Source organism: Herpailurus yagouaroundi, unplaced genomic scaffold (assembly GCF_014898765.1).
Source record: "Herpailurus yagouaroundi ecotype Mexico unplaced genomic scaffold, PumYag 160, whole genome shotgun sequence".
Classification (NCBI taxonomy): Eukaryota; Metazoa; Chordata; class Mammalia; order Carnivora; family Felidae; genus Herpailurus; species Herpailurus yagouaroundi.
Genome location: NW_024412401.1, coordinates 24,548,371 through 24,560,693, shown reverse-complemented (window position 1 = coordinate 24,560,693; position 12,323 = coordinate 24,548,371). Strand labels below are relative to the sequence as shown.

Here is a 12,323-nt window from a genome sequence, read left to right as displayed (position 1 = left end):
TTGAGGGAGGGGTGGAGATGACACCATTAACAAGATCTGCTATGCGGGGAACATAGGGAACAGTTCAGATATTTTATTAGAGCATCCCAGATAATCATATTTATCTGCCCCTCCCCAATAATGCTCCTACAAGGTCCAGAGTATCATGTTTGTTTGCTTCGGCTGGGATAGATCTGTTTAGTATGGATATACTAATTATTTCCTGCCTAATCAGAAGCTTTGTTATTGAATGTCTTTGTTTATAAAAAAGCAGAAGGAAGAATTTATCAACAATATAGGCAGCTAATTGACAGTCTTTCAAAATCGAAGAGAGACATCTTGTTCCACTCTGGGATGTAGTTAGGAAGAGCATGAAGGCTTAGCAGAAGGAGAGGTGTACCCACTTCCAGGCATTAAAACTATTTATCTTAGTCTCTGCTATCCTAGTCAAAATGTTCAATTTTACCAAAAAATTATAAGACCTACAAAAAGACACAAAACAACTGCACACCCAAGAAACAAAGCTGTCCTCAGAATTTGATTTAGATACGACACAGGTGTTGGAATTACATGACCATGAATTCGAAAGAACTACAATTAATTGTTAGAGGCTCTAATGGAAAATTTGAATGTGCAAGATCATATAAGTAACTATTTCAGCAATAGAAACCCTAAGAAAGAAGGAAAATTCTAGAAATACAAAACTTGTAACAGAGATAAGGAATGTCTTTGATGGGCTCCTCAGTACCCTTGACACAGCCAAGGAAAGAATCCGTGAAGTTGAAGACTGGGTAATAGGAATCACCCAAACTGAAACACAAAGGAAAAAAGAAGTTAAAACAAAAATAGGAACAACAAAAACAGTAGAATTATATCCAGTGTTCTTACATACAGGTAATAAGAAGCTCTGAAGAGCAAGAGAATGGTAGGACAGAAGGAATATCTTAATGCCTGAAAATTTCCCCAAATTGATGATAGATTTCAAAGCACAGATCTAGGAAGTTCAGGAAATTCTCACTATAGAATAAATCCGGAACTCTCACTATAGAATAAATATAAAAAGAATACACCTAGCCATATCCTATTTAAACTACCAAATAACTCTCAAAACTCATTAAAAAGCAAATTTAAAAAATAGGCAAAATATCTGATACTTCCTCAAAAATATACAAATGGTAAAGAAACATGAAAAAACGTTGAACATTAACTACTGGGGAAAATGCAAATTAAAACCACAGTGAGATAGCACTAAATACCTGTTAGACTGGCTAAAACTTAAAAACTTTAAAGAAACAAGTGCTGATGAGCATATGGAGCTCCTAGAACTTCAGTGCTCAGGGCAACGTGATAACAGTACCGCCATCTTGAAAAGGTTGGGCAGTGTTTGATAAAACTATATACTTACCCTATGAACTGGCTATCTCCCTCCTAGGTCTTTACTCAAGTGTATTTTTAAAAAGTATTCATGCCACAATCTGTCTGTGAATGTTCATGGCAGTTTAATCCATAATCACGCCAAACTGGAACCATCACATCAACAGGTGAACGCGTAAACTAACTGTGGTACATCCACGCAGTGGGACACTGCTCAGTAGTGGAAAGGAGCACACTGTCAATACATGCAGTAACTTGAAGCAGTTTGCTGCACCAGACCCAAAAGTCTACATGTTGTGTCATTCCATCTATGTGACATTTTAGAAAAGACAAAAACATAGGGATGGAAAACAGATCAGTTATTTTCATGGGTTGGGATGAGGGAGAGATCGAATACAAAAGGACAGGACGAGGGAATTGGCTAATGGAGCTCTTCTCTATGGTACCCCCACCTCTGTATTTGTCAAAACCTGTTGAATCATACACAACAGTTATTTCTGCTGTATGCAAATTAAAAGAACAAACAAACAGTATTGGCCAGGAACCAAAGAGGGAATGCAGACTACAACGACATATCTAACTATATTACAAATGACTGACATAACCACACGTTGGGAGATGGGGGGAGAAAACTAGGTCAAGGGGATATGGTGAGGCCTAAGTAAAAGACATAACCATACCCAAACACTGTATCCTCGCTGATCGTTTGTTGTTGTTGTTCTTATAGGGATGTGGGTTTAATTCCGAAACCACTTTATTTATACATTTTGTATACATGTACACTTTACACATATACTAGGGTTGAGCAAATAAGTAATTATAATGAGCCCAGTTTTTAACTGTTAGAGATTGAACCAAAGGGGAAATATTAGAACAAACCCCATGGATATTGGATTGTTGTCAGAGGAATCGGTACGAATGCGTGGTTGTAAATGTGTGTGTGTGTGCGTGTGTGTACACACAGATTTATATGGAAGTAAGCCAGGCTATGTGGATGCATGGCTTAGTATACTTTCCTGTCTGTCCACTGAGAGAACGTAGAATCAGTGATATCCCAGTAGCCACGAACAGCCTAGTACCCAGATTTTGGTTCCTAAATACCGTGCTCCAATAAAAGGGACCAGAGCCTTGGAGAAGTGGTTTATTCCAGTACTGGGTCCATGGAGATGCAAGATGAGCCTGAAGCATTTTGTGGTGTCAGAAAGTAAGGAGATGCTCTTAAAAAGAAACAACAACAACAAAAAGATGGACATGGGGAAAGAACATAGGAGCCAACCTGAAAGATCTCAGTGCCCCAAACTGGAACAGTTTGAACAACTGTAAAATAAATCGCAGTAGTGATTAGATTATAAAAGAAACGTCCACGAGCCCATACTGCTAGGAATAAATAACTGAATAAATGGGGGAAGTAGTATCTCTTCCATCCAGAATTCCAGAAAATAAATGTGACAGGAATAGGGGAAATAGATCTCCTATCACTAGAACATCACAGTAGTAATTGCTATAGACAAGATCGACCAAAGAATGCCAAAATTAGTGGGAGCAACAAGATATTTAGCTCAAAATATCTCCTCCCCACCCCAAATATTTGTTAATTATAAAGAGAAATGGTATCACTTCACAATGGAGAAACCCGACACACACCACCTCAACTAAGTGATCAAGGTTAACGTTATCAATAATAAGAAATGGATGCTGTGTGACCCCGGGCATGGTGTGGTAGGAATGGCTCATTACCTCTGGGGTCATTAATCCAAAACTCCATAAACAGATCTAATTATGAGAAAATATAAGACAAACCCAAACTGAGGGATGCTTTGCAAACACCTCAATTCTTCCACAGTGTCAAGGTCATGAAAGAAGGAAAGACTGAGTTGTCACAGAGGAGGTCAAAGAGACATGGCAAGTCTATGCAGTGTGGAATCCTGGACCTGAACAAGGACATTAAGTGGAATAACCAGTGAAACCTGAGTAAAGTCCATAGCTTACCTAATAGTACTGTGCCACTGTTAACTTCTTAATTTTGATGATTGTGCTACGGTTATGTAAGATATTAACGTCAGGGGAAGCTGGCTGACGGATACACAGGAATGCTCTGTTCTATCTTTGCAGCTCTTCTATAAGTCTAAAAGTATTTAAAAATAAAAAGGCGCTCTTTTTTTTTTAACTAAATGACACACACACAAAGGGGAAAAATGATGTGTTCTTTGGTGAGAAGTTGGAAATGACTGGTTTAGATGAAGGAACGTCAGGAGCAGCAAGGGACCTCGTGCATTTATAAGCCACACTTCCATTTAGAGCTGCATTAACTGAGAGGTAAGGGGACTTGGCCAAGGACACAGTGCTGGTAGCTCTACGGGCAGGATTAGTACCTGACTTCCTGGCTCCTCAAGTGCCACTTTTTCCATCCTACCCCCTGCCTCTGTGCTCCAGGGCAGGATTTTCCTGTCCCTGTTCCAATAATACTGTTTCTGCTTTGCATGTTTTTTTTTTTTTTTTTTTTTTTTTTAAGTAGATTTCATAGTCCTGCTTAGATATCTTGCTGAGTCAGCTATCACCCGTGTTCCCTGTCGGGTGTCTGTTTTAATCACTTCTACCCTCCAGGTGATGGCTTACGTATTTGTCTTATTCTTTTCAGCAGAAACTGGAGACGAGCAAACGGCCTTTGTCTGGAACTTCCACTACCTCCAAAAGCACCTCCCCCACACTCACGCCCTCCCCTTCGCCCAAAGGGCACGCGGCCGAGTCCTCTGTGTCCTCCTCGCCCCATCGGCAGTCCAAGAGCAGTGGGGGCTCCAGCAGCGGCACCATCACAGATGAAGGTGAGCCCCCCAAGGTCCCAAAACGCCAGCCTTTCCTCTTTGCCTCTGTGACCTGGCAGGTACTGTCATTGCTATAGCCATCCTAGGTCCTAGGTCATTTTTAAAATTTCAAACAAAAACACCTGTCTCCATTCTTCCCCGATTCTACCTTGTATTTTTGTCTTCACTTTGCTAATCGTCCGGTAAGCTCCCTCAAAATGGTTTTGAACTTAGTAGAGTTTCGTTTATGTACACAGACATACACTTGTAGAAATGCTTCTCCAACACCAGTGATGTACCTTTCCCTGAGCCTTGTACAGATCAGAATTCTGTCATTTGCAAGTAATGCAATCTCCACTGACACTGCTTTGAGCAAAAGCAAAAAACATAATTTGTTGGCTCATATAATGAAAGTGTCCAGGGTGTGCTTCAGGCGTGTGTGGATCCAGGTACTTTGGGAGTGTTTCCATATCTCAGGTAGGCTGTCTCTAGGCGGTGGCAAAGTTGTCCCCCATGAACTTCAGGCTTGCTTACTTCTCCTGCTAACTTAGCAACGCCAGCAGAAAGAGTGCTTCTTTCTTAGTAGGTCCAGCAAAATCCTGGGGTAAACGTCATTGGCCTGCCTCGTCTCTATTTATAATGACGGGGCATTTGTGTATCCTTGACTGTGCATCTGTGGCAGTGGAACGTGCTGATTGACTGGGCGCAGGTCACATGTCTGCCTTTGTAGCTGGGCTCAGGGTCTGCCCTGCTGACACTTTGTAGACTGGGAGCAGGAGAGAGGGGACTCCTCAAAGGGAAATCAAAGTGCTGTTTCCAGAAGGAGGAGGGGAGGGATGGTGGGCAAGCAGAAACAGTAGCTGTCCTCTGTAACCAGGAGAACTTTAGAACCTGTGTGGGTGAAGTGCGGGTCCCTCCCGTGGGGAAGATGCAGGAAGGAAGATGGAGTGGAGGAGTGCTGGGAGGCCCCAGATAAAGATAGGAAGATATAAAAGACAAAAGGAGATGAAGAATCCTGTCCCTTGAACTGCCCTCTGGTGGTCCTGGCAGTGAGGGGGCGGGGGGAGAGGGGGAGCAGAGTTATGGGGAGAGATGGGACCCAGGCAGGTGCAAGCCAAGTAGTAGTGTTCAGAGAGGAGAGAAATGTCAGGTGTGCCAGGGCCTCCCAGACACAGCTGCAAGTGTCTCCCCGCAGCTGCCTGGAGGAAGGTGCCCAGCAGGTGATAAGTGCCCAGCAGGTGATAGGTTGAAATCAGCCTCACAGGCTGTGGTCTGGACTGAGTTGGTGAATGCATGCTGCCATTGGCATCCTCTTTATTTGGGGGCTGCTTTTATTGTTTTGTGATATCTAGTGCAACCATGTATAAAAGCTTCAGAGATTCACTAGCAACCCTTTTCCTCCCTAACCGTGTTTTCTACGTGCAGTCATGAATTCTCCCACCTTGGAGGCTTCCAGGAATCCAACTCTTAGAAGTTCAGTTAGGTATTTGTACCCCCCCCACTTTTTCCAAAAAAGAGTTGAGACCGTGGCGGTCTATATGCACTGTCCATGCCCACTCTTTTCCCTCTCTCTCATTATTTAAAAAGGTTTGCAAGCCCTGGTTGGGATAAAAACAGAAGAGGACCTGACCGCAATTTCTTTTTAATTTCTCTGGTGTAGAAAGCCTAGTTTTCCCCTCCAGAGTTCCTGGGTCTGGAGGCAGCAAGACCTTTGTCCCGTGGGCATGAGACTATCAAAGGACAGACCTGCAGTCCATCCCCAGACAGCTACTTTTTATGACATTTCTTCTGGGAAACACTTGGCCCCAGTCGAGGACCACACGCAAGCCTTTGCCCTGCCCCGTCTTTCCTCCCGCGGCCCCTCCGGCCCCCTCTATGGGGAGTGGTGAAGCCTGTGTCCCGGGTGCCTTAATCTGTGCTGGGTTAGCTCACAGGCAGGCTGGGGATTCAGCTGCATTCAGCACAATACATTTAAGTAAATAAATGGGGTCAAATCTGTGTTATCAGCCAGGCATGGAGTGCCATGGCACAGGCTTCACTGAAGAGCAGGCACTCAGGCCGGGCCGGTGGGCCAGAGTCCATCGTTGAATCTGCAGGAGATGTATAAACCAGTGATGAAACACAGCCATTATGAGTCAAATTACAACAACAACAACAACAAATACATAAAGAAGCCAAAGAAAAGAAAGAAAAAGCCAAAGTATATGAACTTATATAATTAAATTATGTTAAATATAAAGGTAGGGGGTACTTAAAACAAAATGTTGTTATTAATTTATTAGTACATTTTGCTAATACTTGTGCTGTTTATGCCGTAGGAATACTATGTCATGATGTGCTACCACACACGTCCCTTCTCCGTTCCACTTTCAGGAACATTAGTTGTGTTGTTAGCCTAAAATCAGTCAGGAGCAGGGTATTGACTCCGTGACATCAGCAAATGCCACCAATCAGAGGTCGGTTTACTATCTCATAGACCATCTAGATGTAATCTGGACAGTGATGGAGAAAATGCCCATATTGCAGACGAAGGTTAAAAGTGTGTGTGTCATATTGTGACTAGCACAAAAAAATTGCAACAGTGTTCTTCCAGGATTTTAAAACCATTATCTCATTCAGCAGAGTTGCTCACATGAAATTCCAATATGCGTCTTCATTGTTTCATTTCCTCTTACTTGTTCCCATCCGCGGAACTCCCCAGCGGCATCCCTGTTGGAACTATACTCATTGGCTGTGGACTCAAGAGGAAGGGAAAAATCAGTGAAAGCGTTCAGTGAGGTGCCTCAAGTGCAACGCAAGCATTGGCTGCATGGGATCTATAAGAAACAGTATTGTGTAGTTTATTATTATACGTAAATTGTGTGCTGTACATCCTTTATATCAGTAAAATCTACAGTAAGCTTACGTACCTACCTCCCTACGTACGTTTTCCTTCAGAGAGCCGGTTGCTAACCATTTCCCGGCCCTCCACTACGGAGGAAGACTGCGTGTGGCGGGAACAGCCCGAGCGAAGGTTTGGTGCCACGGAGCAACAGTGGGTTCAGTGTGGCCTGGGACTCGATTCATCTCGTACAGCCTAGCGCAGTAGTACTCTTCCGTGAAGCCTTTTCTGGTCCTTCAAGTGGGTCAGCTGTCCTCTCTGTCCCCAGACCCCCTTGTCGATGCCCCTCATCACAGCGCTTGTCACCAAGGAGAGAGATGGCAGTGTGTAGCTTCAGGCCTGGTAGCTGGACCACTGGTGTGAATTCCTGCTCTGCCGTGGACTGGCGGCATGATCTCAAGATACGGCAGCCACGCTTTTCTGCCTTGCTTCCTCATCTGTAAATGGAGACACTGATAGGATCGTTACGGTCATTGTAAAGAGCAAATGGGTTACCTATGTACAAGGTGACTGATGGTGCAACAGCTGTCACCCTCATCATTTTATCTTCCCAGCCACGCTGAGCTCCTTTACAGCTTGGACCTTTCCATCCTTGTACTCCCAGCATGTAGTAGGCGTGTTGGTATCCACTCTTGAATGAACGAATTAAAAAAGGAACTCGGGCGCCTGGGTGGCTCAGTCGGTTGAGCGTCCGACTTCGGCTCAGGTCATGATCTCGTGGTTTGTGGGTTCGAGCCCCGCATTGGGCTCTGCGCTGACAGCTCGGAGCCTGGAGCCTGCTTCGGATTCTGTGTCTCCCTCTCTCTCTGCCCCCTCCCCCACTTGTGCTCTGTCTCTCTGTCTATCAAAAACAAATGTTACAAAAAAAAAAAGGAACTCAGACCTCCTAATCTCCAGTCCCTCTTCTGTGAATTGCACCCACTGCCCCAAGACCTTTGTATTTGCTGTTCCTTCTGCCTGAATACTGCCTCGTGATCTTTCCCTTGGTATTACACAGTTCACTCCATCTACTGCTCAAATGTTACCTTATATAAAGGAGACCTTCCCTTACCACTCTCTATAATAAATAATGTTCTCCCATTCCCTGTCATCTTCCCCTGCCCCCTTCCATCCTTCCTCCGTGCCTTTGGCCTGGCAGCCTGCTTATCTGTTTTGGTCTTTATTGAGTCCCCAGTGTCTGGACTGGTCAATCCCTGTTGAATGTGTGAATGAATATTTTTTCAAACTATCCCCCACCCCCACCCAGATGCTAGTCTTGTCTCCTTTCTTCACCCTCCCTGCTCTGAAATCATGATATCCCAAATCTTCTGTTTTCTCCTGCTCTGTGCCCCTCTGGCTCTGCTGTTCCACTCAGATGTGTCTGTCCTTCCTTCAGGAAGCCCACAGCCTCTTCACACTGAGCCAAACTTCCAGTTCTGGTCTGAAGCCACCTGCTTGTTCTCTTAAGTTTGTTCTCCGCCTCGCTGACAACTTGCTGGCATTAGCATTTGCTGCAGGTGCAGCTACCAGCAGTCAAGAAATCATAATTAAAAACCATTCTTGGACAGAAAGTGGAGTTTTAGTCCTAGCAGTTAGAACTCTGAGAACTTGGGGGTTGCAACCATTGGAGGGTCAGCCTGGGCACACACACCCCCATGTTTGGAGTCTGGGGAGATGCCAAGGGCCTGCCCTGAGGGGAAGTATGGCTCGGACCCACCCCCTGCCGCATTCACACGAGTGCAGCTTAGATCTGCTTTCTGTGTTAGAGTTTCTTGTGACATTTCATTTGAAATAGGATTGCCACTGTTTTATGAAAGTTTGAAGACCACTGTTCTGACGCCTTTTGCCAAATTCTAAAATATCTTTTCACATCTTTCCCTCTTGAAGATGAACTGACTGGAATCCTTAAGAAATTATCACTTGAGAAGTATCAGCCCATTTTTGAGGAGCAAGAGGTAAGGATGTTATTTTTGAATGTCCATCTAAATCTTACCATAAAAGAAAATGGTCTCACACATGTGGGTGTTCATCCTGCAAGCCTAATTGATCTCTCTCCCTGAGACGGCAGGCGGAATTTGTGTTCAGCACACTTAGTGCAGTTCACCGCAGTGAGATCCCGGGACCTTATGGCTTGTTCTGTTGGAACAGAATTTTGTGGTCTCGAGCACCGCTCTCGCTAGTGAAGTTCATGTCTGTCCTGCACATGCTTCTGTCGAAGGTGATTGACCGGCTTTCAGGTTTAAAGAGGGTCATAAGCAAATCCTAATGAGTCTATGCTAAGTGTCTGCACGTAGGCTCTGTGTTAATCTGAGTGCTTAAAAGCACTCACAATCACATTTTTTTTACAAAAAAAAATACTGTTCTGCAGTTTGGCCGTTTCTCAAAATGTTAAACATAGAATTACCATGTGACCCAGCAATCCCACTCCTGGGTATATGCCCAAGAGAACTGAAAACATATGTCCACACAAAGACTCGCACACGAATGCTCACAGCCACGGTATTCCTCATAGCCACCAAGTGGCAAACAACTCAGATGTCCATCAGCTGGTGAACGGCCAGATTTGTTAGTGCTATACAATGGAATATAATTCGGCCATAAAAAGGAAGGAGGCACTGACACGCTACAAAATGAAGGAACCTTGAACACATGATGCCGAGGAGAAGCCAGTCACAAAAGGCCACATATGGTATGATTCCATTTATAAGAAGTGTCCAGAATAGGCAACTCTGTAGAGACAGAGAGTAATTAGTGGTTGCCAGGGAGTGGGGGGAGCACAGAACCGGGTGGGGGGGGGGGGGAGTGACTGCTTATCTGGGGGTGGGTTTCTCTTTGCAGGTGATGAAAATGTTCTAAAATTGAGTGTGGGGATGGTTGCACAGCTCTGAATATATTAAAAATCATTGGATCATACAGTTCATTTTCTTAATTAAAAAATTTTGTGATTTGCACATAGTTGACACCCAATGTTACATTAGTTCTAGGTGTACAACGTAGTGTTTGACAAGTTTATATTTTATGCTGTGTTCACCACCAGGGTAGCTACCATCTGTCCCATCATGTCGCTAGTACAGTAGCATTGACTATATTCCCTATGGGTTGTATACTTTAAATGGGTGGATTGTACAATAAGTGAATTATATCTCAATAAGTTGTTTAAAAAAAAAAAAAACTTCTGTTTTGGCCAAATAAAACTCCTCTGCAGGCCCACTAGCCACCAGGGTATCACCATTGGTTTAGAATATTCTGCCTGGTTTAGTACATGACAGCTGTCATAATTACAGTAGCAATCAAAACAACCACTCAGCGTCCCTGACAGGCTTGTGATGCTATTGAGGAGTTTGTACTTGGTTTTAAGAAGCAGACAGAGTGCAGTGGCTTCCTTCCTCCATGTGCTTTTCTGCCACATCCAGTGTGTCCTCCCTGCGACTTTGGCATTTTAAACTTCAGTAGTGACTTTTTCTCATCGCCAAGAAGTCTTTCCTGTGTGCTGATGGCTGCCTGCTTTTGTTTCATCCGTTCCATACCCTCCTGGAGTATACAGAGAACACGTCTCCGGGGCCATGTCTGTTTCACAAGGCAACGGTAGTTCTGAGTTCTTGGCTTCCTCCCAGTTTTGGAGCTGGCATGTCTGGGGCATACCTGTCACTCACCATCCTCCGGTTCTTGCAGTTGTCCCTTGTAGGGAACTGAGGTATGTTCCAGATGAAATGGGAGGCTTTCAGAGTTTTAAAGGGAAGGCGGAAAGCGGACCATGCAGATTTGCTGTGGTCTTAACCCACCCACCTGAAAGTCTCCACGGTCTCTGGGGTTGGGAATGTGCAGAGTCCTGAGACAGCACTGTTGGAAGGGGTGCTGGGAGCCAGTGGCCAGAGGGTTTCTGTGTGTGTGAGGTACTGTGAGGCTAGCTGAGCCAGTGCCCTTGTTAGGAGCCAGCTTAGCAGTCCCCCCGCCCCTGTGCTTAGCCCCTCTCTGGACAACATACGAGCTAGGTAGCACTATGTGAGATTTGCTGTCTATCCACCCGGAGACCCCATGCTCCCTCGAAGGCTTTGATGGGACTCAGGTTTTAACACCCTTGATTGCCCCTGCCCTCACCTCCTCACCCATCCCCACAGCTGCAGGGCACTTGTTAGTCCTTTAAGAAATTCCTTGAAGAACCTGGCATACAGATAGAAATTTTCCCTCACTTCCAAGGCTGGTAAAAATTTCTCCCTATTATTATATGCTTTTAGTCCGTGTTGAGAATTTGGAAGAGAAATGAAGTTAATACATTTTCTCATCTTGTGATTTTGAAACTGAAGACAGACTAGTAATTTTCATTTCTCTACTTATATTAGGATGGATTTGGCTGCATATATTGGAAAATCCCCAAATAATAGTATCTTAAACAAAATGGAAGGTTTTTTTTCCCCCACAGAAAGTTTTGAAGTGAGTCATCTAAGCTCCTTCTAGCTTCCCTGCTCCACCATCACTAGGGTGTGTGGCCCTCATCCTCAAAGTCCAGCATGGTTGCTAGAGCTCCGGCCATTACATCCACATTCTAGGCACCAGGATGCGAGGAGATGGAAGCAAAAAGACACATGCTCTCCTTTTTTAGAGAGACTTCCTCAAAGTACCATAAACCTTCTTATATCTCATTAGCCAGAAGTTTGTCAATTGACATACTCATATGCAAGGGAAACTCAGAAATACAGTACTTTAGCTTCATGGAAATGTGCCTAGCTGACAACTAGGATTCTATTACTAAAAAAAAAAGTAGGGCATGAATATTGAAAGGACACAGATGTTTCTGCCGCATCCTGCTAACCCTTCAGAAGTATTCACATGAGGAGAATTCAGTCTCTGGCTTCTCCACCTAAAATGAGCTGTGAGGATTTGGCAACCCCCAGGGTTGACAGAGGTCAGAGACTGAGAAGATCAGTGCAGATGGGGATGCAGTAGAGTATTGATCGATGTGGTCATTCAGTCAGCAGATGCTACTCAGGTCGCTGTCCCCTACCAGTCCCTCTGCCAGCACCTGACCCTGGGATAGGGAGAAACACTCAGAGCATTCTGGGAGCCCAAGGAAGGGGCCTATAGAGTGAGGGCCAGAGGAGACCTCAGCTGAGCATAAACTGCGCTTTGAGGGAGGGGAGTGGGGCTAGAAGGGCAAAAAGGGAGCAGACATGTGCAGAGAACCAGCAGCACTTTGGCCTGGCCAGGGCCTGACTGAGGCTGGCACCTCTGGAGCAGAGAGGGCCTGGCCAGCATGGACGTGACCCTCTGAACCACAGTCTGGAGGCAGACGAGGGCCAGCAAGATCTCTG

At 44.8% G+C, this 12,323-nt stretch overlaps 1 protein-coding gene across 1 annotated transcript in view; it reads left to right on the top strand.

Annotated features, from left to right (window-relative positions):
* ANKS6 (ankyrin repeat and sterile alpha motif domain containing 6) overlaps window positions 1–12,323 on the top strand; it is a 68,071-nt gene that overhangs the window by 22,756 nt on the left and 32,992 nt on the right. The window contains exons 12-13 of the mRNA XM_040481799.1: window positions 3,992–4,175; window positions 8,902–8,969. Coding sequence (XP_040337733.1) covers window positions 3,992–4,175; window positions 8,902–8,969 — 252 coding nt within the window. The remainder of the gene's footprint in view (window positions 1–3,991; window positions 4,176–8,901; window positions 8,970–12,323) is intronic.